This window comes from Pristis pectinata, chromosome 19 (genome assembly GCF_009764475.1).
Source record: "Pristis pectinata isolate sPriPec2 chromosome 19, sPriPec2.1.pri, whole genome shotgun sequence".
NCBI lineage: Eukaryota > Metazoa > Chordata > Chondrichthyes > Rhinopristiformes > Pristidae > Pristis > Pristis pectinata.
In genome coordinates this window covers 29624294-29649774 of record NC_067423.1, presented here as the reverse complement: position 1 = coordinate 29649774, position 25481 = coordinate 29624294, and the positions used below count along the sequence as shown (strand labels likewise).

The following is a 25481-nucleotide window of genomic DNA, read 5'->3' as shown; positions in this document are numbered from 1 at the left end:
CTTCACCACTTCTCTCTGCTCAGTTGATTATAAAAGAAATCATGGCACTCATCAAATAAAGGTTGGGAAGTCAAACAATGCCCTGGTAATTATTTTTCATTAATGCTATTAAAAACAGGTTAACCAGCCATTTATCCTTTCCTTGTTTCTGAGATTTTGCTGTGCAAAAATTGAACATCCCAATTGCCTGGAGAACAACAATGGATGTATTTCAAATGTAATTCATTGGCTGTAATGCTCTTTGGGAAGTACTGACCAGAATGCGAATGCTTTTATTGGCAAATAGAGTAAAAAATAAATGCTTAGTAATTAATCAGCATCCATGAAGGTGGATTAATTGCTTGGTTCACAGCCAGTTGATGAATATTTTGAGCATCCACTGCTGGGGACGTCAATACTGCATGATGCCCAGAACAATGTGCACCAGTGAACAGACCTTCAACACTCTCTTTGCAAAGTGCATAAAGGGAAGTGGTTGAGCCCAAGGGCTTGATCTAAATGCAGAAGTGTAGGTCTAAGTATTAGCCTGCCGGGCATCATGGGAGGTTGGGAGGTGGAGTGGGGGGGAAAGAGGGAAGACAACAACCTGACTATCCCTAAGTTAGCATTTACAAATGCAGAGATCCTAAGATTTTGTCAGCGATTTAATATTGGGCAGCAGGCTGTGTTCATGGACAACAGCTTCAGAGCAGGAAATTGGGGTAAAAGCCCTACATCAACATCTTGCATTTTCCAATAAAAATTCATACTGCAGTCAAGGAGGCACAAGGGGTCTTGCCCCCATAATTTAAATGAAAGGGAACTGCTCTAAAAACTTCAGGTCAGAGCTTGGTAATTTAAAAAATACCTTTTAATATGATGAGAGCTCAAATATACTCTTCCATATCTTTATAAGTATAGGTTTTCTCGAAGTGTTTAAATTGCTTCAAGTATTTCTGAGGTTTTTTAAAAAAAGTTATTTTAACAGTTATGTTTCCTGTTTAGTTCATAAAAGATTTTGAATGCTTCTGAATGTCTCAGAAATATTTGGCAGTTTGACAGCTCAGGCCGAGTCTGGTGGCATGGCTTTACTGGCTGTCAATTTTTTAAAAATTTATTTTGGATGTGAGGCTTATTTTTGGCCATCCCCATATGATGCACCTATTTCTCATGTACCTCTGGTGTAGAAGGCCTTGTCAATGAACAATGAAAACCTCCCAACAGTTTTCTTACGAGCTCCTGGAAGAACAACAAAGGTAAATTCAGATTCTTTTTCTGAGCTCAGTAGTTAGCTTACAGTCCTCGCTGCTGACTGCAAAATCTGTCCCTTTATATGGCTTGCAGATTTATTTACCTTAATATATGAGCAGAGTGTCATATTGAGAAAATTATTTTATCTGATTTGATTACAGAGCTTGCCCATGATTTCATCTTTGGGGAAAACGTTGGATCAAAAATTTGAGTTAGCAGCACAATTGTTACCATGTGAAGACTGTTGGATAGGGTAGACTAACATCCTGTTCAATTACCCTCTTGAACAAGGAGGGAGTCTGTATATAGAAGCTGACGGCTACAATAGCTTTCCGATATACAGATGATCAAATCAGGAGTTTCCAGATCTGGTTACCTCAGCAAAAATCATTAAATGCATTTCCGCTAAATTGAAAATGACATATATTGCTGTTTTGTCAATGCCTAATTGTGAGCCTTGGCTTCTGACTACCCAGAATAGGATGACATCTTTTGCAGAGTTCCTCATTTTAGTTCTCTCATTACTGCATTAGGTTTACTGTCATCAATCACTTCCTCGCATGAAATAGCTGCTATTCAGTTCTTTACCAAGAGGAACCATGCAATTTTGATATACTTGGCCATAATACTCTTTGCAAATCAAATCTTATCTGGAAAGGCTAATGTGATTTCTTCAAGCAATCGTAAATCAGAACCATTTATTTTTTCAGAGATATATTGGCAGTCAGCAAAATTTAATTTCTGGTTCTTTTTCTTAATTTCCTGCTGAATAGCTATTCTTCAATAATTATTATTATTGTACAAACATTTTTCTTTAGGCTATCTTCAGTTTACAAGCATTGTATGATGGTTTGAGTCATGTGCATGTTGCAAACCAAATCCATATGTTGAACAATATGATTTGAGGAAATGTTGACAACAGCATTTAAGATCAGAGAGGATTACAGACCTATTGAAATATTTCATATATTTCCATACAAAAACAATTACAGCTCTGCTGCCAATAAGCCCCGCAACATATGAAAAAAAAATGCTAAACTGAGGTGTATGGGACGTAGATCTGTAATTTAAATTGCAGGTATATCCAACCTTCCATCTGCTTGTCGTGAAGGAAATAAAATATACAATATGAAATAATGCAGTGTGTTGTAATAGCAGAATTACAAGATACTGAAGAATAAGTAATTGATGAAGGTGCAAGATTTACTTCACAATGAGAATGGGGTGATGCAGTTTTAGATTTTTTTTGAAATTGTATTATGTAATTTTTCCAATTCTGTGTTTCATTCAAAATAATTTTATTTTGGAATTACAGATATTCCTGGAATTACAGATGATAACTTCAGTTATTTCAAACATAAAAGTATTTGTCATAACTTCAGCACAACTTTAAACCATGTACATATCTGAATGACAAAAGCAAGCAACACTCAACAATCTCAACCCTGAGTCTGTTTCTGTTCTCAAGAAGAACATAACTCATTTTTTCATCTGAGCTTGCACTAGACCTCGACTGCCAGAATTAAATAGGACATGGTAAATATATAAATTTAATTATTTTAAACAAACCAGTTTTAATGAAGAATAATATTCAAGTATTAATGCACCATTTCCTCTCTGCTGGTTAATTATCAAATATTTCTTTAAAGCCTTAAAATACACAAGGCTAGAAATAACTGTCAGTTTAACAGCATTCAGATATTTAATATATTACCACTGCATTCTGCTATTGGTTACTTGAACAGTCATTAACCCATTCAAAACATGTTAATGGTTCCCGTAAAAAAGAGAGGAATGACATAAGAATGTGTCAAGCACTCATTCTACCAATGATGAATTACCACCATGTTGGACTTTTGACATAGTACAAAAAATGTAAAAAAAAATATTAACAGTAAAACACTGCAAACACTACTTGCCACTGATAAAAAAATAAGTGAATTTTATACTCTTAAGTGAACCTGGATGCCACCAGTCTGAGGTTTATCAGTTATGACCTGTACTTGCTTTCTCTCAATTGTCCTCAAGAGCAATCTTTTTTAAACCACCCACCACAAAGCATGCTAAAAAAGAGCTTTCATGTTTAAAGATATTCCACTTACAATAAGGCCTTCAATCTTTTGCAAATCTCACAGTTATATATTTTGGTCCCAAATAAAAGAATCATCTTCCCTCTTATAAGTTGTGAAACTTGTCACAGTTTCATTCTCACCCTTTATTTAATCTTCAAATCATAGCAATCCTACAAGCACAGGAACAAAAATGTTTCTCGACAGTAATGCAGACACAAGAAATATAATCTTTTTATCTCCAAAATGTACCTATTCATTCTGCTGCCAGAAAATCTTCTTATGAGGCAACAACTACTTGTCGCCGGGAAAGATTGATGGGAAGGTATGAGGGAAATAAAAGCCAGCAAATTTGTTAGCACCTCAAAAAGAAATAAAAATATTTCCTTATTTTGCAAAAAAAAACTGCACTTCAAATGTACTGGTTGCAAAAGCCCTTTGAGATGTCCTGAACTCCAAAAAGCAAATCAAACGCATATTTTGTTTTAAGTCCATGCACAAGCAACTCATCTTAAAATGTCTTTGGTTGTGTCTACTGAGCTCTTTACAATTTGCAATTCATTTGTTTCAACCTGCCTTTGTTGCATAGGAGAAAAAGAACTAAGTTAGCATTAGACCAATCAGCATTCACATTGAAATGAATGAAAGTGAAGCTTGGTTTACTTATTTTCAATTCTGCATTCCAACCAATCTCACAGGTTCCCACAAACTTCACTCCTTCTCCTCAGTTGACTTGTTTTGATCAGCTTCAGTTTAACTAACATGGCTTGCACTGATGACTTCTAAACTCAGTGAAAATCTTAATAAGTTGAGCCCGAGTTGAATTGTGAATGGCCAACTTAAAAACTGATGATTGACATGTATGACACATGGAAGAACATTGAATTTTCCACTTGATGATCAGTAGCTTCATATGTCAGCCTAGATGATGAGTGAGAAGAGATTATTCAACTACAGATCAGAGATGAATTCTTCAAATACAAATGAATAAATTTTCATATTTACATGGTGCCTTTGACAATCTCAGTTTATCACAAAGTGACACATAACCCTGTTAGTACTTTTATAAGAAAAGTCAATATTGGAAATTATGCAGATAATTTGTGCTCAGCAAGATTTCACAAAGAGGAACAACATAATAATAAGATATCCAGTTTTATTTTATGTTAGTTGAGGGATAGGTCTTGGTTATGATACCAAGAGAACGCTTGTCCTCTTCAACATTCTGCAATTGAAGTTCAATTTTACATCCACCTGCAAGACAGACAATACCTCAAAGAGCGCCTAAATTTGAGTTGAAGTCTCTGGGGTGGGGCTTGGACCCACAACTATGAAAGTTAAAGCAGTACCACCAACGAAAGGTTGTCCTTAAGATAAGGATCCCTTACATGCTACTTTTAGTTTGCTGCTAAATTTTCAAATATCACCTAATTTCAATAGTTTGTCTAATTTTCTCTCCTCCTCAGAGAAATGCCACACTCTCTATTCAGCTTCTCTACCTTTGACTATGTTCAATTGACACTCAAAAGTAGAATTGGAGATTAAACTTGCAGCTTCTCAGTTTGTGGTATGAAGGTTAATATTCCACTTCTCACACTTCTCACTTCTTAATATTCCACTTCTTACACTTCAATTGCCCCAAATTTAAATTTTATGAGCATACCAGTACATTTATCAACAACTCTTCTTTTCTCTACCATTATGCTTTGGAGTTGATAGTTATAATTATCTTGTGATTACAGTACACCAAGCTGGGGAGCAATTCACGTTAACCTTCACAATGTCATACAGTTAGAACTCTGCAGAAACCTCTGTATCAGAGGTGCCTCAAACAAACAGTTTACATACAAATAGAACAAGAACATAACTAAGACATGCAGATATGTCCCTTAGCAATAATGGTACTTAATTAATCCATTAAAACAAAAAGTTAATTTTTTTAAACATCTAATCTAGAAACTGTACCTGCTTTGACTCACAACTGAAAAACATTACTACACATCATACATAGAGAAAATGGATGAAGAGCCACATAGATTGAGCTGCCTACCTGAATTCAAATACGATATTGTAGCTAGTCTAGACCATAGCTCCAGATCAGATGATAGCCTCAATTTTCATCATCATTTGGATGCTATTATTAGAATTACTCTCATTCCTAAATTTCAAAATAAAATCACAAATCTAGCCATCTGAAATTATCCACTGCATACTTGGGACACTTTCACAAGAATGCTGATGTAAATGCATGCCAAGGTGGTTTGCAAGCTGTCAGGTTTACCTCATTGACTGCAGAAGATGACAAAGAGTGTGACTCAGTCCATCTCCAAGGAGGTTATGCAGATCCAGATTCTGGAAGTCAAGTGTACTTCTTTACTGGATATCCAGTGACAACCCTGTGACACAGCATCCACAGGCTCGGTTGACAGCTGCTGTGGAAGCAAGATGGAGACAGCACAAAACTCGGCTGCTTCCATGGCAGTCTCCTGCCGATCCAGCAAAAGTCTGGACACAGCCACATAGGAGGAGCTTGAAGGAGCAGCAACATGCCACCTGGGATGCCTTCCATGCGCAGAGAAATGCCGCATATGAGCAGACTAATCTCTGACAGGAGCAGAGATATGGCACACATGAACTAGTCTCACTTTTGCATGCCCCCAACACCCCTGCTCTTTACTGAAAGCAGATTGTGCAGAGACCTGACTCTGAGGAGAAGAGGGAATAGACCAGACATCTGTGACAAGGGGCTGCCTCCCCAACCAGCTCCATGTCTGAGGTGAAACAACAGTAGAGCTGTCAGAATACCAGCAGATTGTTGGACCATTGTCCACCCATGCCTTGAGAGGTCACCTAGTGCACAGGTTCAGGCCACTGATAATCCCCCCCACAAGGGTACCAAGTCACCTCCCACCATGGACAGTAGCAATGTGCTCGGAAGTGCAGCACCACCAGCAATCCCAGCCTCCTCCAGCAATTGACCCAGGGTAGCAGTCAGATGCCAGCCCATCTAGGGCAGGAACTTCTCATGGACCAAAGACATCTCCAGGAGGTAGACTGCAGCCACAAAGGAGACACTGTATTATTCATGATATACTCCAGGACTCTGTGATCCACATGTGAGGTAGTGAAATGGGAAAGGTAATGGACTGTGTAAGTTTGTGAAAAAGTATTATGATTTCCATTGTTTGTACAACTGAGTTTTTTCTCCTGATATAAATGATTCTGAAAGCACAGCACTATTTAACTGCATCCTCCCATGGGAGAAATAACATCCTTTATTGTGCAGAGAAAACTTACACTGGTGTGGTGGCTGCTTGAATTGCTGAAGATCCTGCTATGCCTCAGCTGGAAAGATTGCTGATGGAGTGCTACCAGAGGTGTCTTACTGAGGTACTCACGGAATGAGTTTGTGAGCAGTTTAATCTGTCGGCTTTAAGCAAGCTTTGTGTTCTTTCTACAGAGTTTGAGCACCTTGCAGCAAATTCTGAAGAGCATTTCTTCAAATAGATATAAATGCAACAAAGAAGTATGATATATGCTCCTGGTTGTACTGTGAGTATCCACTGAGAGTCAAAGATTGTACCCCAAAGCTCCAGTTTAAATCACTAAGGCAGGAAATGTGCAGTGCACAACTTGTGACATCACAAGTTGTCCTAAAGCCCCCCTCCCTACCATCCTCCTGGCTAATGTACAGTCTCTGGAAAATAACTTTGAAGACCTCAGGGCAAGACTGAAGTACCAGAGGCATATCAGGGACTGTTGTGTGCTCTGCTTCACAGAGACATGGCTCACTCCCAGCACTCTGGACCAGCGCTCCAGCCCGAGAGCTTCACCATCCACCACAGGGACTGGACGGTGGCATCAGGTAAAGGCAGAGGCGGCTTGCTTCATGATTAACTCATCGTGGTGTACAAATGTGGCAGTTCTGTCTCAGACTTGTTCCCCCGAACTGGAGCATCTGGTGGTCAAGTGTGGTCCATTTTATCTGCCGAGGGAGTTCTCCGCCGTCATCTTGGTAGTGGTGTACATTCCACCCCTGGCAAATATCAAGCTGGCACTGGAGAAGCTGAGCACCGTGATCAACAGTCACAAGACAGTGCACCCCGATCATCACAGGGAACTTCAACCAGTTCAGCTGGAAGAAGTCTCTGACCAACTACCACCAATATGTCACCTGAGGAACCAGAGGAGCCAACACACTCAATCACTGTTACACCACCATCAGGAACACCTAGCGTGCCATCCCCTGCCCACACTTTGGCAAGTCCGATCACCTGGCTGTACTTTTACTCCCGACATGTAGGCAGAGACTGAAGAGCACAGCACCAGGGCGAGGACTTCAAAGGTATGGTCAAGGGAAGCGGAGGAGTGTTTACAGGTCTGCTTTGAATCAGCGGACTGGACCACATTCAGGGATTCACCTTCGTATCTGAATGAATATGCCACAGCCATCACCGACCTCATCAAGACCTGCGTGGATGAGTGTTTGCCATCCAGAATATACCGAATTTTCCAAAACCAGAGGCCCTGCATAAACCAGGAGATGTGCAGTCTGGTGAGGGCTAGATCTGTGGCATTCAAGACCAGCGATCCAGAACCCTACAAGAAGTCCAGGTATGACCTCCGGAGGGCCATTGTGAGAGCAAAAAGGCAATTCCATGTGAAGTTTGAGACACAATTGGATGCACGACAGCAAGGTAAAACCTAACAGCATAAATGGCAGTGATGCTTCACTCCCCGATGAGCTCAATGCCTTTTATGCATGCTTTGAAAGGGAGAATAACGAATCCCCACAGCATCCAACAAACCTGTGATCTCTGTCTCGGAGGCCGACGTCAGAACATCCTTCAAGAGGGTGAACCCTCGCAAGGCGGCAGACCCCAACGGTGTACCTGGCAGAGTACTGAAAACCTGTGCCGAACAACAGGCTGGAGTGTCCAAGGACATCTTCAACCTCTCACTGCTACAGTCAGAGGTTCCCACCTGCTTCAGAAGGGCAGCAATCATGCCAGTGCCCAAGAAGAGCAGGGTGAGCTGCCTCAACAGCAATCACCCGGTAGCGCTCACATCAACTGTGATGAAGTCCTTTGAGAGGTTGGTCATGGCTGGAATTAACTCTTGCCTGAGCAAGGACCTGAACCCACTGCACAACAGGTCTACAGCGGACATAATCTCACTGACTCTCCACTCTGCTTTGGAGCACCTAGACAACAGCAAAACCTACATCAGGCTGCTGTTTATCGATTGCAGCTCAGCATTCAACGCAATCATCCCCTCAGTGTCAGTCAACAAGCTTCAAAACCTGGGCCTCTGTACCTCCCTCTGCAACTGGATCCTCAACTTCCTTATCAGGAGACCACATTCTCTGCGGATCGGTAATAACATCTCCTCCTCACTGACAATCAACACAGGCGCACCTCAAGAATGCGTGCTGAGCCCACTGCTCTACACTCATGACTGTGTGGCTAGGCACAGCTCAAATGCCATCTATAAATTCACCGATGATACCACTTTTGTTGGCAGAATCTCAGACGGCAATGAGGAGGCGTACAGCAGTGAGATAGATCTGCTGGTTGACTCATGTTGCAACAACAACCTCTCACTCAACATCAGCAAGACCAAGGAATTGATTGTGGACTTCAGGAAGGGGAAGTTGGGAGAACACACACCAGTCTTCATTGAGGAGTCAGCAGTGGAAAAGGTCAGCAGCTCCAAGTTCCTGGACGTCAACATCTCAAGAGGATCTATCCCGGGCCTAACACATTGATGAAATCACAAAGAAGGCATGCCAGTGGCTCTACTTCATTAAGAGTTTAAGGAGATTTGGTATGTCATTGAAGACTCTCGCAAATTTCTACAGATGTATGGTGGAGAGCATTGTGACTGGTTGCATCACCGCAACCAATGTGCAGGCTCCAATGGAGGCTCCAATGTGCAGGATTGAAAGAGGCTGCAGAGGGCTATAGACTCAGCCAGCTCCATCATGGACACAACCCTCCCCGTCATCGAGGACATCTTCAAGAGGCGGTGCCTCAAGAAGGCGAGGAGGGTTACGACCATCAGGGAGGAGCCGATGGTCGTAACCCTCCTCGCTTTCTTGAGGCACCGCCTCACTCAGCGACTCAGGAACAGCTTCTTCCCCTCTGCCATCAGATTTCTGTATGGTCCATGAACCCATGAACACTACCTCGTTATTCCTCTTTTGCACTATTTATTTATTTTTGTAACTTACAGTAATGTTTATGTCTTTATGTCCTGCACTGTACTGCTGCCAAAAAACAACAAATTTCACGACATGTGTCAGTGATAATAAACCTGACTCTGATTAGGTGTATGACTGACATCCGGAAAACGTCAGCCATACTGAGGTGAACTGTTCACACAAGTGCCGAGCTAATTTCCTCATGTGCACAATTTCACCTGGAAATGATTGCAAGTGCTACCTAGCCCAGGTTGAATCCCTCTTATGATGCACCTTGGGCACTTCCATATATTGAACCTGTTTACAGTTTTGGATCTGAGCGAGCACTGTTCACTCTGCAAATGCAAAGCCTTGAGGGAAAAGTTCCAGCAAAATTACTTAAAGCTGCCATTAATGTTATGATTGTATTTATTATGAGTCTACATTAAAAGTTTGAATTTAATACAAATTAATTCTAAATAGTACCAGTTGCGTCCATGGCACTGAATCATCCTTTTACATAATATCAGATTATCATTGATATTAAAAATTTAGCTGAAGGCCAGAATATGAGGAATAATTGCTGAAAGTACATCATGAGTCTGGAAAAATCATGTGATTATTCCCTACATAGTTACTTATCTGGTATTAAGTGAACATATTCCATCATTTTAACATCACCTCAGGCCTGGAACTTCCAAGGTTCCCATTGACAAGGTCAGCATTGTGCCATAAACAGCTAATTGGTTTTCATTGTTGGTGTGTGCAAGGTCTCAGGAGGAATATTTATTTACTCCAATCAGTGGAAACTAGCAGTAGTAGGTGTTAATCAAAGTGGTCCACTCACTGCTATTTTTCAGACCCATGACTCTGTTAGCTGAGGACTTCATTAAACTCATGAACTAAAGAAAAACAACATTCTTTCACTTTGGACAGAAAGGCTAACAAAATCATTTAAGCTGCCACCTTGGATTCAAAGCTCAGCAGAAGCAACCAGATATACCAAAAGTTAAGTTAAAATGCATTTTCTAGGTCCAAGAACAGCATTACACAAGTAGTTTATGCTGCTGTTGCCTTCACTGAATAAAAAAAAACATTCTGACAGCCCATCCCCGTTCCATTCACAACCTATCACCCCGATCCTGCAATGACTTATCTTGTTCACTCCCAACGAGTAGGGGTGCGAGTGAGTGGGCAGAAGACAGTCAAATTTATCCTAACTCAAAACATGAAGACTGCCTCTGATCCCATTTCATGTGATGCCTGCTCAACACCTTTCTGCAAGTGAGGTGCAGCCATTTAAATAGAACACAAGCTTCCCACTGGACTAAGATGGCCAGCCTTCAATAATTTTAAATTGATGATTTCAATTAAACAATTTAATTTAAATTAAGTTATGGGAAAACAGTACACATAATTTTTTGTTGTGGACAGTCAGGGATCCAACACAAAAGGAAGATGCAGTGGTTACCTGCACAGAACAAAATGGTGAATTTTAAGGACAAGCTGCTACTAAATTGTCATGCAATAGAAACTGTCTGGTTGCTGTCCAAATGCAGCTACCAATTCCAGTTTGAGCTTGAGGACCTGTGAAAGGTATATAATACAGAAGAAGTGAATACAATGCATCACATCCTTCGCTTCAATAAGCTTCATTACTCCTGCAAAAAAAAAAGCCACATCAGCCACAATGCTTAATCAGAGCTCAATGAATCAGTCTAAAATTAAAGTACATCATTTTAACATTTTGGACTTTTTTATGTCCTCATTCTGTTGGTGGAAACTGTACTTGGAACTGTTTATCAAATTACATCCTCGGACATCAGTAGTTATAATCTCCTGAGTAACCCTTGAAATTGCAACACTTTTGTTCTAATGGTGGATTTAAATTTGTGTTCCATTAATAGAAATAACCACGATTGTAATTCTACCCTAATTATACCACGCACGTCATTTGTGGGCCATTTACAGTCCTATTTGAATATCAAGAGAGGCGGAGGCAAGTTTAGTGAAAGATGTAAATACATCATTTACTGTCTTTATAAAAAAAAGTTTGAATTCATTCCAATCCATTTATTCTATGACCTTTTTAGGAAACTAAAAAATAAATTGCTTTCTCAAATAGTTATCTTTGAATTTTGGCATAACACCTGATAGAATTTGAAACTGTCTTGCATTCCAAAACCCACCTGGAAGTGTGTAACTACTTTCTCCTCTTCTTTGGCAGTCTGCTCATATTGAAGATGAATTGCTTCCACTCTGGTTTTGTGGATTCTGGAAGTGGCTAATGAGGTCAATGTGGGAACCGCAGTCTCTTCCACAGATGAGGCAGGACTTCTGAATGCTTCTGATGCATGGCCTTGAGGTTCTCAAAACAACCTTGAATGCTCCTTCTCCACTTAGTGGTCAAGGGCCAGGAGGGTCCCAGGAGTCAGTGGGAATCTAGCACTTCTTCAAGGAAGGTTTGAGCCTCGGTAATGTATGCCAGGTGTCTGACCTGAGCCAGAAGTTGGGAACATGGGTGGACTTGCAGCCTCAGCTGCAAGTGTGGCCCAGCACATCGCTGGGCTCAGGAGCTGGTGAACAATTGTCTAATGTTGTGATGGTTTGTTGAATGGGCAACTTTATATGTACACACCCATATAAAAAATCAAGTAAATGGCCATTCATTCTGACATATTAAGGTCATTGGATAAGGTTTCTAAGCAGATATTTGAATATCTGTAGTGAATAGTTTATAAGTTTTATCATCGCTTAAAGAAAATTAAGTGCATATCAACAAATCATCTTTGAAATGAATTAATTTTCCTCTGAAATAGTTACTTCTTAACATGGAAATTTCAGTTCCTTTTAGAATATTTTATATACATGAAATTTTGTTTTCCAAGGATGATTTCATTTTGTTGCAAACAATAAAATCTATACCAAAAATCTTAAGTTAGAATATGCTCCTGTGGATAACACAACCAACACACACACACATACAGAAGTTGAACCATGATGCTAATGAAACTACAGTAACACATTGAATTAAGTTCTTACCCAATCCTTTGGTTTTGTAACTATTAAAATATTCAACATGCATTCTGCAAAACTGACTTAAGACAATGAAGTGGAGTAATATTTGTTTGGTACGAATTACAAACAAATTAAGTAATTGTATGAATTTGCAAGATTCAAACAAAAATACACAGGATGGCCTAGTGGCAGCCCCAGTGAGGTTGTATAGCTTGTGCTCAGAGATAAAGCTCAGGCTATACCTACAAATTTTGGTTTCCTTTGAGGAAAACAACCTTATGTCAGTTGAAAGGTACCACGACTCTGTTGGTCAGAAACTTTCCTTTTGCCAATTTGACAATTATAACAATTTGATTTAGATTAGCACAACAAAAACAATTTTGATCTCATCTTCTCTATAAACACTGTTCAAAGGTCACCTGCACTCACATTTCTGTTAGTATACACCCTAGGAAAAGGACAGCAAGACTCTGACAGCAACTAGAGTTGTGTAGTTGTTAGCATTATTACTCTACATAAGACTACAAGCTTTCTACTTTTCCAGAAATCTTTCAGAATGCCAACAAAAATCTTGTCAGTATCTCCAGAAAAACCTATTCACCTTGCGGTAATCCACAAGGAATAGTATGGGACCATCAGCCTTTTTACATTTTGATTACAAATGTAAGTACACAGAACAACCAGGTTTGACTTATCCAATTTCCCCTTAAACTGTAATATTTAATGGGCTCACAATCAACTACCTTCGTTGTCCTCACTGATCTCTGACCTATAATCGCAAATGCAGCTTCACCCATATGCTTTGACTGCATTGCCCATGTTTATCCATTACACTCCTGAATAGTGCCTCTTGGAAAAGCTTCGTAGAGTCAGAAGGTGAGCCACTATGGGATGCTCAGCCTCAAACCTGCTCTTGTATAGCCAAAGCATTTATGTTAAATTAGGGTTGCTCTAGTTAATCCTTTGGTCAGTGATGATCCCATAGACATTGATGATGGAAATATCAGTGATCTTAATGTCATTAATCAAAGTCAAGTTTATTGTCATATGCATGCACAATGAAAATCCTATTTGCAGCAGCATCACTGGCACATAACATCAGATACACAATAATCACAAAAAAAAAACAGACATAAATTGTACACAATTTTTTTTTTACAAGAAAGAACACAATTAGAACAAAACAAAACAAAGTTCATTATGGTGTAAAGTGGTCATCGTGTTGCTATAATGGAGGTAGTGATGAGGGTTGTACAGGTTGGTTCAAGAACTGAATGGTTGAATGGAAGCAGCTGGTCTTGAACCTGGTGGTGTGGGACCTAAGGCTTCTGCACCTCCTGCCCGATAGCATTAAATGCCAAGTGTTGGTTATCTGATTCTCTCTTGCTGGAGATGGTCATTGTCTGACACATGCATGGTAAAAATTTTACTTGTTACTTTTCAACCCATGCATGGTCTTGCAGCATGCAGACACAAGCTACTTGATTGAGGAACTGCAAATTAAATTAAATTCTATGCAAATTTCTACAAACATTCCAACTTGTGATCTTGTAATGGAAGGAAGGTCATTGATGAAGTAGCTGAAGATGGCTGCACCCAGAACATTACTCTGAGGAAGTCTTACAGTGATGTCCTGGGGCAGGGATGAGCGATCTCCAACAACCCAATTCCAGAAAGTGGAGCTTTCCCTCTTCAATCACATTGACTTCAGTTTTATTAAATCTCCTTGGTGTCCCATTTGGTCAAGTGCTGTCTTTGGCATCAAGAGCAGTCACTCTCAACTTTGGATTTTGATACTTTTGTCCACGTTTAGTCTTAGGAACTGATGATGTCTGGAAGTGAGTGGTTCTGGTAAAAACTCAGTGTGAGGGTTATTAGTATACAAGAATCATTTGATAGTAATGTTGATGAATCTTTCCATCTCTTTAACCATAACAGTGTAGAAATTGGGATAAAAGTGGAAATTGGATGAGAAAAAAGATCTTGTTGAATTGTGCAGACCACAGGGACCAAATTCCTTTTACCTTTACTTCTTGTTTTATTACAGGAAGAATCTGCAAACTTCAACAGCTAAGCAGCAGTGAACAAAACAATGACAGTCAATACATGATTAAAGTGGGATGTATGTGACCATCTAACAGAGCACACACCTGCACTGCCTGCACATTCAAGCATAAAAGGAAACTACCCAGAAAGACTGTTCTTGAATTAGACAGATTCCTGAAAAGCTACAACTATATCATGAAAAGCACTGAAGATAATGTCCATGGATAGAGAAGAGAGAGGGATAGGTGGTATAAAGAAGACCTGGCTCGATTGGGTACAATATGGCAATCATGTCAACAATAATTATGTGGACATCATGGACAATCATGCTGTCTTACATGTTCTGTACAAAAGGTCCAAAATCTGAAATCTAAGTTTTACCGATACTTTTTCCATTAATGACTGCATTTCTTGTTATTGTGACCCAGTAAATTATGTACTGCAATTCACTCAATTTAATAAAAATTCAATTTCTCACATTTAAGTCTCCTGGTTTCCATTTAATATTTCTATTCAATATGTAACCCTCATATTTGGACGATTTTGAAGTGAGGTGGCAAAAGAAAATTGAGTGATATTCAAGGATTTATGGCAATTGATTGAGCATTTTAAAAAAAACATGCAGGTGGCCTTTCTATTCACGTACATTCCAAACAATTGTAGATTACAACACAGATGCACTCAGGCTTGCAAGTTAAAACACAATCCAGGAAAGTAAAGATAATTATCAGCAAGTCTTTATCACAATAAGGTACTGACACAAGGCTCAAAAGCAGTAGGAACAGACCTCTTGCTGATGCCAGGCGTAGTGGAAATGCTACAAATCTGTTCAGCACCCTTAATTTGATTTTAATTGCATACGAATTGAAAGAATGTGCCAGACTTCTCTTTTGATTCAGTGAATGCTGTAATTGACAAAAACAATTATGCTTTCAGTGGACTGGAAGCAATTTTTAAGTTCTGCCTCTGCGGTGTTTGGCAGCTACTGGAATGCAGCTGCTGCAATCCTGAAACAAGCACAAAATGCTGAGACACATACTGTCACGTCAGTTGGTATTGGACACTAAGTGGCAGATACCATCAATGCCAATGGGGCCGCAAGGCCAGTTTATTGGCTTTGACTAAAGCTGTAGGGACATGACCACACTGTAATCACAGGATGCAATAATCGATCAATAACGCCACCCCTGAAGGCCTTTTGCAACTGCTGTGAAATGGAGATGCCAATCTAAGTTGCTAGATGCTGTGGTCGTTTTGAAAAACAGCTGCTTTTCATTTCTTGTGTTGCCATTGTATAATTTACTTCTCTAAACTGGACTCCCTGCCAATCTACACTGAAGTTTAGTCTCGTCTCTGCTTTTCACAAGTTTCTAGTTTGACATGCACAAAGTAAAGCAAAAATCCATTGCCCACATTCTTATCCTTTCCCAGGAGGAATGTAAAATTTCCCAGGAGTACCTATTCAATGATATCTGTTTTCAAATCTTTCAAGTAACTCTGTCCCATCTATTGACTCCATTACACTCCCTAGAAGCTGGCCGATGCATACCTTCCAACCTCTGCGCTTGATATTCGTGTGTAGGGCATCTTTGTGAACTCAATACTGTGTTTTTGCACGTGTCCCTAAAGAGGTTTCTACTGCTTTGTGAAGACGGTGGAGGGTTAACTGGAATGCTCAACTGAATGAAGCCTAGCAAAAACCATAGTCTTGTGTGTACATTGCAGAATACTACATGACTAAAGAATACTATTTCATTAACATTCAATCTAATTCTTATTTAATCCATGACATCAAAAATAACAAATTTTGCAAATTATCAAGCATATCATGGTATATTCATACAAATGAGTCCATTCCAATATCATGCATTGATTATTGGTGGACTGTATTAACAAATTCTATCATCTCAAACTGACAAAGCATTAACAAAATCAATTCTTCCAGCCACTGGCATCAATGCACCTTCCTTGATACCTTGTTTGTTTTGTAGATTTAGCTCCTCTGCACTTAATTTAAGAGTAACATTTTGACACAAGTTAACACAAAATTTATTGGCTGCTAAGAGTTTTGTGAAATCACACAACTTGATAACGTAAGCATGCAATATTCTCAAAAATATCTTATGTGTTAAAACTTCTGTTCATGAAGAACTGGATTACAAATGAAAAAAAATGCAACAAACAGAGGAGATATTTAACTTCCATTTCCCCCAATATGTATGTGACTGGTAAAGAAGATCAAAGTAAGTGTATTTGAAGTAATTTGTATGTCAAAATGGAGATTTTTTTTCTTCCAAAATCAGCTGTATGTACAAAATCAAAATACATTGGATGCTGGAAACTACAAATAGAAATAAAAAATGTGACAAATATTCAGGTCAGGCAGCATTTGTTGAGAAGGAAAGAGATTAATTTTCAGGTCATTAACACTGCAAGTTCTAATTTTTCCAGCTACAGCTGCACATTTCTAAAACTCCTAATTTCGACATTTGACAACTACAGCGGTCCACCACTATAACTATTTGACAATATGTGGGATTATTACATCCAGAGTAACATTATATTGCTTGAGAGCACTCCTCTTAGTGCACCTATTAAGATTTTTTTTTAATGACTTCTGTAAACTGGAAGACACATTAGTCATGCCTCTGCAACAGTTTGAGCCAAAGCAGTGTTGCTGTGACCTTCAGAAGTGGAGGCAGAGCACTGTTCTCACACAGCTTGACTCAAGGCCTTTTGAACTCATCAGACAAACTCATCAACATTGTAAATTCAGCCCTGCAACATATCAAGTTGTATATGTGGTTCACACAATAAATTTATTACCATGAGACAGAACAGTTTCTTCAATAAATTTGGCATCTTCCAATCTGTCATCTCCCATATGTCACAATGGTAGACACCACTGTCAGAAGCTGGAAAGATATCAATGAGTGTTTTCCGCTGTCTTGAGCAAATGAGCTGCATATAGGAGTTCATAATGTGTCACAATTGTTCTTTCAGGACATCCATAGAGCTTTCTGAAGAAAGCCTAGTTAAAGTGAAATTCAGAAAATTCTGCAGCTCACAATATTTCCACTAAACTATGATTTTATTAACTGTATTTTCCAATTGGCATCAAAATACAGAATATATTTTTGTAGATGATGCGGTCAGTGCATTTGCATATGCTAATTAATCAAGTCAAGCAATTGCCTTGAAACCTGTGTTTGCAAACATTATGATAAGCTCTATTATATTTTGTATTGTTTTTATTCCATTCCATAAAAACTGAAAAAGTGGTGGTCTTCCATATAAAGAGACACTACTTATAATACCACAACAAACTAACAATTGACCAAAAAAAAATCTGTTCAACATACATTGCAGTATTAAGATTTTTGATACATCCTACAAGCCTCAGTGACAGAATAGCACCAGGTAACACTTTGAAATACTATACTCCTATAATTTTTCTGAGTACATTCTTTGTCGTATAATACTCCCAACGAGTAGGTAATTTTTCCCAACGGATGAAATCTAAACTCTGGCAACCAGTGCCACTACAATTAGTTATGAGAGAAATTTCAAATGAACTATTCATGAATATACTGGAAGAAATGGATCCTCAGTCTTCAGTCATTTACAACATTTTATTTTACACGTTTATAATTCTTACAATTTTTTGTAAAAACTCTTTTTAGAGATTTATGAATTGTCTCTCCCAAAAATCAGGCGCTTTTTGAGAGAAGTGGACGACTTGCATGAAAGTGCCTGACCCTTGCAAACTATGAACAAGAACAGAATTAAAAGCACAAAACTCTATTACAATTTAAAATAAGGGACTCACCGGTTAACACTTGGGTGCAGCTGGTTTTGTGACTGAAATACATTTTGTGGAATGAGGCCCTCTATCCTACATCCATAACAACAACAAAACTGCTCTATTTCTGGGTTTGATAATCAAAATATTGCAGATGCTGGAAATCTGAAACAAAAACAGAAAATACTGGAAATACTCAGCAGATGCATTTGCTGTATCTGTTTCAGATTTCCAGCATCTGCAGTTTTTGTCATTTTCACTGACTGTTGAATTCTCTGTTACCTCCCAGGAATGCTCTTGATGAAGTTCCATTCCATTCTCTGACGGGATTTCTGCCTGTCTCTTTTGCCTTGGCCCATTTCTGACAAATGACCTTCAACCTGAAATGTTAGCTCTATTTCTCTTTCGACAGACACTATCTGACTGGCTAAGTGTTTGCTATCTCTGGGTTTGAAGGCCCAACCATTATCATCTGTTTCATCAATGACCTTCCTTCCATTATACGGTCAGGATATTTACTTATGATTACACAATGTTCAATTCCATTCGCAATTCCTCAGCTAATAAATCAGTCAGACCTGGACAACATTCCGGCTGTTTAATGGCAAAATCTGCACCACGAAAGAGTCAAGCAATGACCTAGTCTATTATGGAAGAGTCTAACCACCAACCAATAGCATTACCATCTCTGACACCCCAACCATCAATATCCTGGAGGTCACCATTGATCAACTGGATGAGACACATAATTGCAGTGGCTAAAAGAGGCTGGATATCCTGCAGTGAGTGACTCACTTTCTGACACCACAAAAACTTACTACTATCTACCAGGCACAAGTCAGGGGTGTTATGAAATACTCTCCACCTGTCGAGATAAATGCAGCTCCAACAACTGACAAGAAGCTCCACAACATGCAAGACAAAGCAGCCTGCTTAACTGCATCCCATCCACCACTCTAAACATTCGTTCCCTCCACCACCAGCACACAGTGCCTGCAGTATGTAATATCTGCAAAAGGCACTCCAGTTACTCGCCTAAGCTAGTCTTACACCACCTCCCAAACTCACAACCTCGATCACCAAGAAAGACAAGGGTGCATGGCCACACTACTACCTGCAGGTTCCCCTCCAAGTCAAATGCCATTTTGACTGGGAAATATATTGGTAGTCCTTCATCATCACAGGGTTCAAATTCTGGAACTAACAGTACCATGGGGATACTTTCACCAGAAGGACCGCAATGGTTCAAAGCCTTGCTCACTACCAAGAAGATGCTGGAGGAACTCAGCAGGTCAGGCAGCATCTGTGGAAACGTTGACCGTCTGCTTTTCTCCACAGATGCTGCCTGACCCGCTGAGTTCCTCCAGCATCTTCTTGTTTCTTCATTTAGATTCCAGCATCTGCAGTCCTTTGTTTCTCCTGCTCACTGCCAGTTTCTCAAAGGCAATTAGGGACAGACAATAAATACCAGCAATGCCCAGATTCTTGAAAAAAAGGGAATAAATGCCAAAAAAAAATTGTTCTAATCCACTGTATGGCTTGCCTTTTAAAGTTTCAATCTGTTAGCAAATTTCTGTATGTTTTTATCCTGTTTTGAAGCTTAAATGTGGAACTGAGATACACAGTTCATTGTAGAAATTATACTCCAAGGATTGCAAGAATTTAGACCATATATCTGTTAAATAAACAGAACTGAACTCTGTTGTTTAGAAGAACCTTCAGCATAGTTGCAGCTGATTAGGTTCTGATTCTGGTTTCTCAAGATTATTCTTAATGATAATTTTCATTTTGAAATTAAAAACACCTGCAAAGAAAAATGGCTGATGCCAATCCCTGAGGAATCTGTAATTTACAGATTTCACTATAATTTGTTTTAATTGCAACAGACATATGCTCAAGATGGAAGTTCGAGGGATAAATTATCCAATACACAATCTTTCAACATCCATTATTTCTAAAGATATGTTCAAACAACTCACACACCGATTTTAGCTTCCAATAAGATTGCCTTTACTTATCAGTATCATTTAAACAGTTGTGATTTTGATTTAGAAAAGAAAAATGAAGAACTTTATCCATTTTGAGTTATTGGATGAGAACAATTCCAAACACTATATTTTTCCTCCAATAGAGAAGTTACTTATTGTAGAGGTACACTTTCCAGAAATCACTCTGATATTTAATTCTTCATTTACACAAGGAAGGTTCCTCAATGTTAGTTTAGAAATGTACAATATAATGTTGCCTTCCACTGGAGATTAAATTCAGATAAACTTGTAAAGTCAATCCAATTAATAAAAACAATCGCCAGTGCAGATGTGAATAGAATTGGTTGCCATAAAATAAACTAATTCAAGGATTCATTGATAAACAAAGGTAAAAGGATGAAATTATTACAATCATTCCCAGTTAAATATCATATGCTAGATCAATGAAAAAAAAACTTATTTATCATTGCATTTCAAATTGCATCCCTTCAAATCTGAAGAGAAATTCAAATAGTTACACTTGGAAGATAAAAATTAAATAACATTATCTACTAATCATCATCTTATGAAGACAAGTGTTTGGAAAAGTTATAAAATGTCAGAAAACAGTACAAGGCTAAATTGTTTAATTCCTGAAACAAGGCATGTGCTTCACATCACATAATTTGCCTGAACCTGTTGCCTGCCATTAAACCATCATGGTGCCTGGTTATACCAATCTTTTCTCATGCAGGTAGTGCTTTTGATTGTATGAATCAGCAGAAGGCCTAATATCTTAACCTACCAATACCTGTTAAATCTCACAGCACTTATTAAAGGTAACATTGCAGCTGAAGGAAATGTCGGCTGTGCAGTAAATGAATTTGACTTGGGATGGGCTGAATGGCCTACTTCTGCTCCCTTGTCTTGTGATCTTGTGAAAAGGTGAAAAGTGACACAACATGGGAGGCAGCAGGGTCCAAGGTTTTCGGCCACTACACTGCAAACTTGATGGCAGAGATGGAAAGGAGAAAGAATGTCCTATACCCAGAGGGAGATCACCAGACATATGCTCCAAAGACAATGGAAACAGATAACCATGGAGGACAGTGCCGGGGATATGGTTCCAAGGATCTGAAGAAGAATGATCTCACATGAGTGATCAAGGTTAATGAAATGACCCACAAATGCCATATCCTGCTAACTGCACAACTTACCTCAGACTCAGATCAGTTCCCCACACCTCTACCACTCAGGTACCAACAATCTATATGAATCAGGGCTCATACAAAATATATATTTACTTTTCTGTATCCTCATACAGTTACCACCACCACAAGTCTCACATCACACTCAAAACCAGTTATTCAATCAGCTCTGCAACACAAACAGACTGTACAACAGTCAATGAATCACTTCCTTTTCTCTCACTGGAGGGTGAGGTACACAATAGGGGATGGAAGGAACTCACTGAAAGAGGGATGGATGTGCCTGCGTGTCCTACACCCCATGGGTGAATGACTGCTGGTCTTAGATGTTCATTTTTGAAGTCAGACAGTAATGGGGCTGAAACTATTGAAATTGACTGTATGCTCACATTTAATCATCCTTTCCACAACCTGCCATCTGCTCATCTCACTATCTTCTGAAAAACAGCAGCTAATGAAAACATTCTCCTCATCCTTTCCTGTCTTGCTTCACCATAACCTTATCCCAGAGCCTTTCTCCTTTCACATACCCAATAAATTTAAACTGGCCCGGCAACAGAGGACAGCAAGAAGGTGGTGATTATAAAGATCTGCCATCATCCAGTCACCGGCTCAGATGCTGGCATACATATAGTACTCAAGTTATAGATCTTTTCCAACGACAGCCCTGGCAGGACAAGTTGCCTGGGTTGCTTCCTCCCTCCCCTTTCCTCCTGTTGATCCTCATAGTGCTGCTCCTCAGCTTCTCTCTCTATATCATGCTGGCAGGCACAGTCTCCTCATGATGATGGAACAGCATACAGAAGACCATGAGGAACTGTAGTACTGCTCTGCCGGGGATGGGAAGGCTCCTCGAGAGCACTCCAGGCAGCAGGAGTGATGTTCTTGCATGTCACTGGTCTCCACATTTTTGTGTCGCAGCAGAACTCCCTTAGTATGCCTGCTGCGCACCAGACTCCGAGGCCATCACCAGCAGAGAGGCTTGTTGTTCGAATTGACCCTTTGGTTTGCTGCGGTGGCTCAAGTACAAATGGGACAGTGAACTGTCACAGAACATTGTGAGGTGATCTGGAACACTGTGCAAAAAGATGGAAGTGCTGGCATCAAGTCAGTATTGCATGCTGGTTGGTGACATAATCTGCCTGCTCTACATATTCTCACAGATATCCACTTTTGCTCATAAACATATTCATTAATAAAGCATTCAGTGCAATTTGTAGTAAAAGTGTGCATGCACATTAGATATTATTTTGGACTCTGAACAACATGCACTTTCCCAATTACATTTTACTTTTTCTCAAAACAATTCTGTGCTAAATAATTCAGATTTCTTATGTAAGCACTTCTATGAATTGCCAGTGTAAGTGGCACCATCTCAACGGCAGAATCCACTGAGATAGCCATCTTTAATTTTATGTCATTGTTATGCCACAAAAATCACAATAAAGAGATTCCACATCAATATGAAGAACCATTTACATCTATACTGCTGAACCTTTTAATGTAGCAAAAACATCTAAAAGAATTTGCAAGGCCATTATCAAACAAAACCTTACACTGAGCCACACAAAAGAATATCTCAGCAGATGACAAAAGGTTGATGAAGGAGATAGCTTCTAAGATACACATTAGTAGAGCAGTAGAAGTAAAGAGGTGAGAGGGAAATCAAGAGCTTGAAATTTTGGCAGATGACATCTGGCAATGCTGATGTGATTAACAAGAGATCCTATCTTAAAGAGCACAGGAATCTCAGAACAATATGGGGCTGAAGGAGAAAGCATGGAGGGAAAATAAAGATGAGAATCGAAGCATCCTAATATAGGTCAGCAAGCAGGCAGGTGATGGATAAACTGGACTTGAAGCAAGTTAAGAGAAAAATAGCAATGTTTTAAGCGATATCAAATTTGTGGAGAATAGAATGAGGTTGGGTGGCCTGGAATGCAGTGGAATTGTCAAATCTGAAATTAACAAAAGCGTGCATGAAAGTTTCAGGAGCAAGTGAGCTGAGTTGGGGACCTATCAGAAAATGTTACAAAGGTGGAAATAGGGACTCTTAATGATGGTGTAAATATATTGCTAGTGAATATTGATTACAAAGGTGAATGAAGAGAAAGGCTTTTATCTTCTCAATACCAAGCTGCAGGACAATTCTACTCATTCTAACACCAATCAGACATGCATTCTTGAACTTAGGTAGAGTGGAGAGGTCTAGAAAAGTGACGGTGAAGTAGAGCTGGATGTCAATATGATACAAGTAGAAATTGATGCTATATTTCTGTTAATATCGCTGAGCAGTGGCATGTGGAAGAGAAACAGGAAGTGGGAAATGGATAGACTTTGGGGGACGACATAAGCAACAGTGCAGGAGCGGAAAGGAAAACCATTGCTGGTGGCTTACTGGCTCCAACTGGATAGCTATAAATGCAACCAGCCAATAAGTTCCCCCCAGTTGGTGGAGAAGTATTTGTGCAGGAAGGTATTGTCAACTGTATCCTCGGCTGCAGCCAAGTCAAGGGGGACAAGAAGGGATGAATTAGCTTTATCTCAATCTTTAATGTGCCTTTCATAGCTTAACCACTGTTGCTTTGGTAACATGGTTGGGGCAGAAAATTGCTTGCAGGGATTAACACAAGGAGTTCTGGATAAGACAGTCATGAATTTGAGAGATTACAATGTGATCAAAGAATGGCTGTGTATGTTAGAACAGGATAGAACTAGATCAATGTGATGCAGTTAAAAAGACTGCTAGAGTCAAGTTGCATTTAAAAAATCTCAATGCAAGCAAGAGCAGTTAAGAATATACTATTCTCTTCAGAGAGAATGAGGTTGAAATGATTAAGTTGGGTCAGCAGTTTTAATGCCAGATTAGCATTTTGTTAATGTCCACATTTGAAGTTTTCTTACCTTGTGGGTGACAGTTTGGAATGCAGAAGCCGCTTCCTGGAAGGCAGAAGATGAAATGAAATAAATTTTAAAGCTATAAACAATGATTACTTTTGAAGAAAGTCAGTCCTTAAATTATTAATGAGCTCGACGAGTGGAAACCTTCCCATGTTTGTAAACAACCTACAAGAAGTTATAATAGCTTGGCCTTCATGTGCTGAGTTTGATTCAGAACTGTAGGAAAATGATTTGAATAATTACAAAATAACATTTGTAAGATAATTAAAATTATTTTATTCTTTTGCTTTGTATCCATTACATCATGCTGAGAATATCTGGTAAATCAAATTTCAGTCACTTTATTTTTGGGACTGAGTAAGTATCAGTTGGTACTGCCTGCCAACAAAAAAAAAGCTAAATAGTCATTAAGGAGATCTTTCAGAATACCTAGTGCTTGGGCACTGCCCTTTAATGTTTGGAATTGTACATCTGTCGGTTGGAATACATCCCAGTCTAACTGGCTGAAATATTCCCAATTATGCCTGAGCATAACTATCACTGAAACCCTGATTCATGCCTCCATCCTGATGATAACCACCTTGAACAATCCAATCCTCATCATTCTATTTGCACCTATTCATAAACTTCAGATATTTTCCATAGCTTCGCATCTGCTGCACAGGGTTTGCACGTCCCTCAATCCATTCACCTTGTTCCAATGAATCTCTGTGCAGTGCTAAATTGACACCAAATTGTTTAATAGGACCCACCCAATTTAAGAATTTCTTTCCAGCTACACCTCAGTCTGAATTCAAATTCATATTTACTCTCCACTTGGAAGAACGAGGCTAAATCTTGCACACACCATCAATGGGGGCTGTGTGATCAGAAACTATCCCTGGTCTCTTTCTCAAAACCACTTGGTTGTTTCACACCATTACCTTTTGCTCATTTACAGTACTTTACTACAAAAAAATTTCAGATTAGAATCCACTCGTTATATTGCTATGCTCCATTTGGGCAGAAAATGACTCACTGTGTCGCACATCAATAGCAACATACATGAAGTTACACAGG

The 25481-nt window shown here is 39.3% G+C and overlaps 1 protein-coding gene across 11 annotated transcripts in view; it reads right to left on the bottom strand.

Annotated features, from left to right (window-relative positions):
- Positions 1-25481, bottom strand: part of anks1b (ankyrin repeat and sterile alpha motif domain containing 1B) — a 609252-nt gene that overhangs the window by 484629 nt on the left and 99142 nt on the right. For 7 of the 11 annotated variants that reach the window (XM_052034196.1, XM_052034194.1, XM_052034198.1 and 4 more), the window contains exon 2: positions 24426-24461. The exons of the other annotated variants lie outside the window; for them this stretch is intronic. In XM_052034196.1, the coding sequence (XP_051890156.1) occupies positions 24426-24461 (36 nt within the window). The remainder of the gene's footprint in view (positions 1-24425; positions 24462-25481) is intronic. 11 annotated transcript variants of the gene reach the window in all.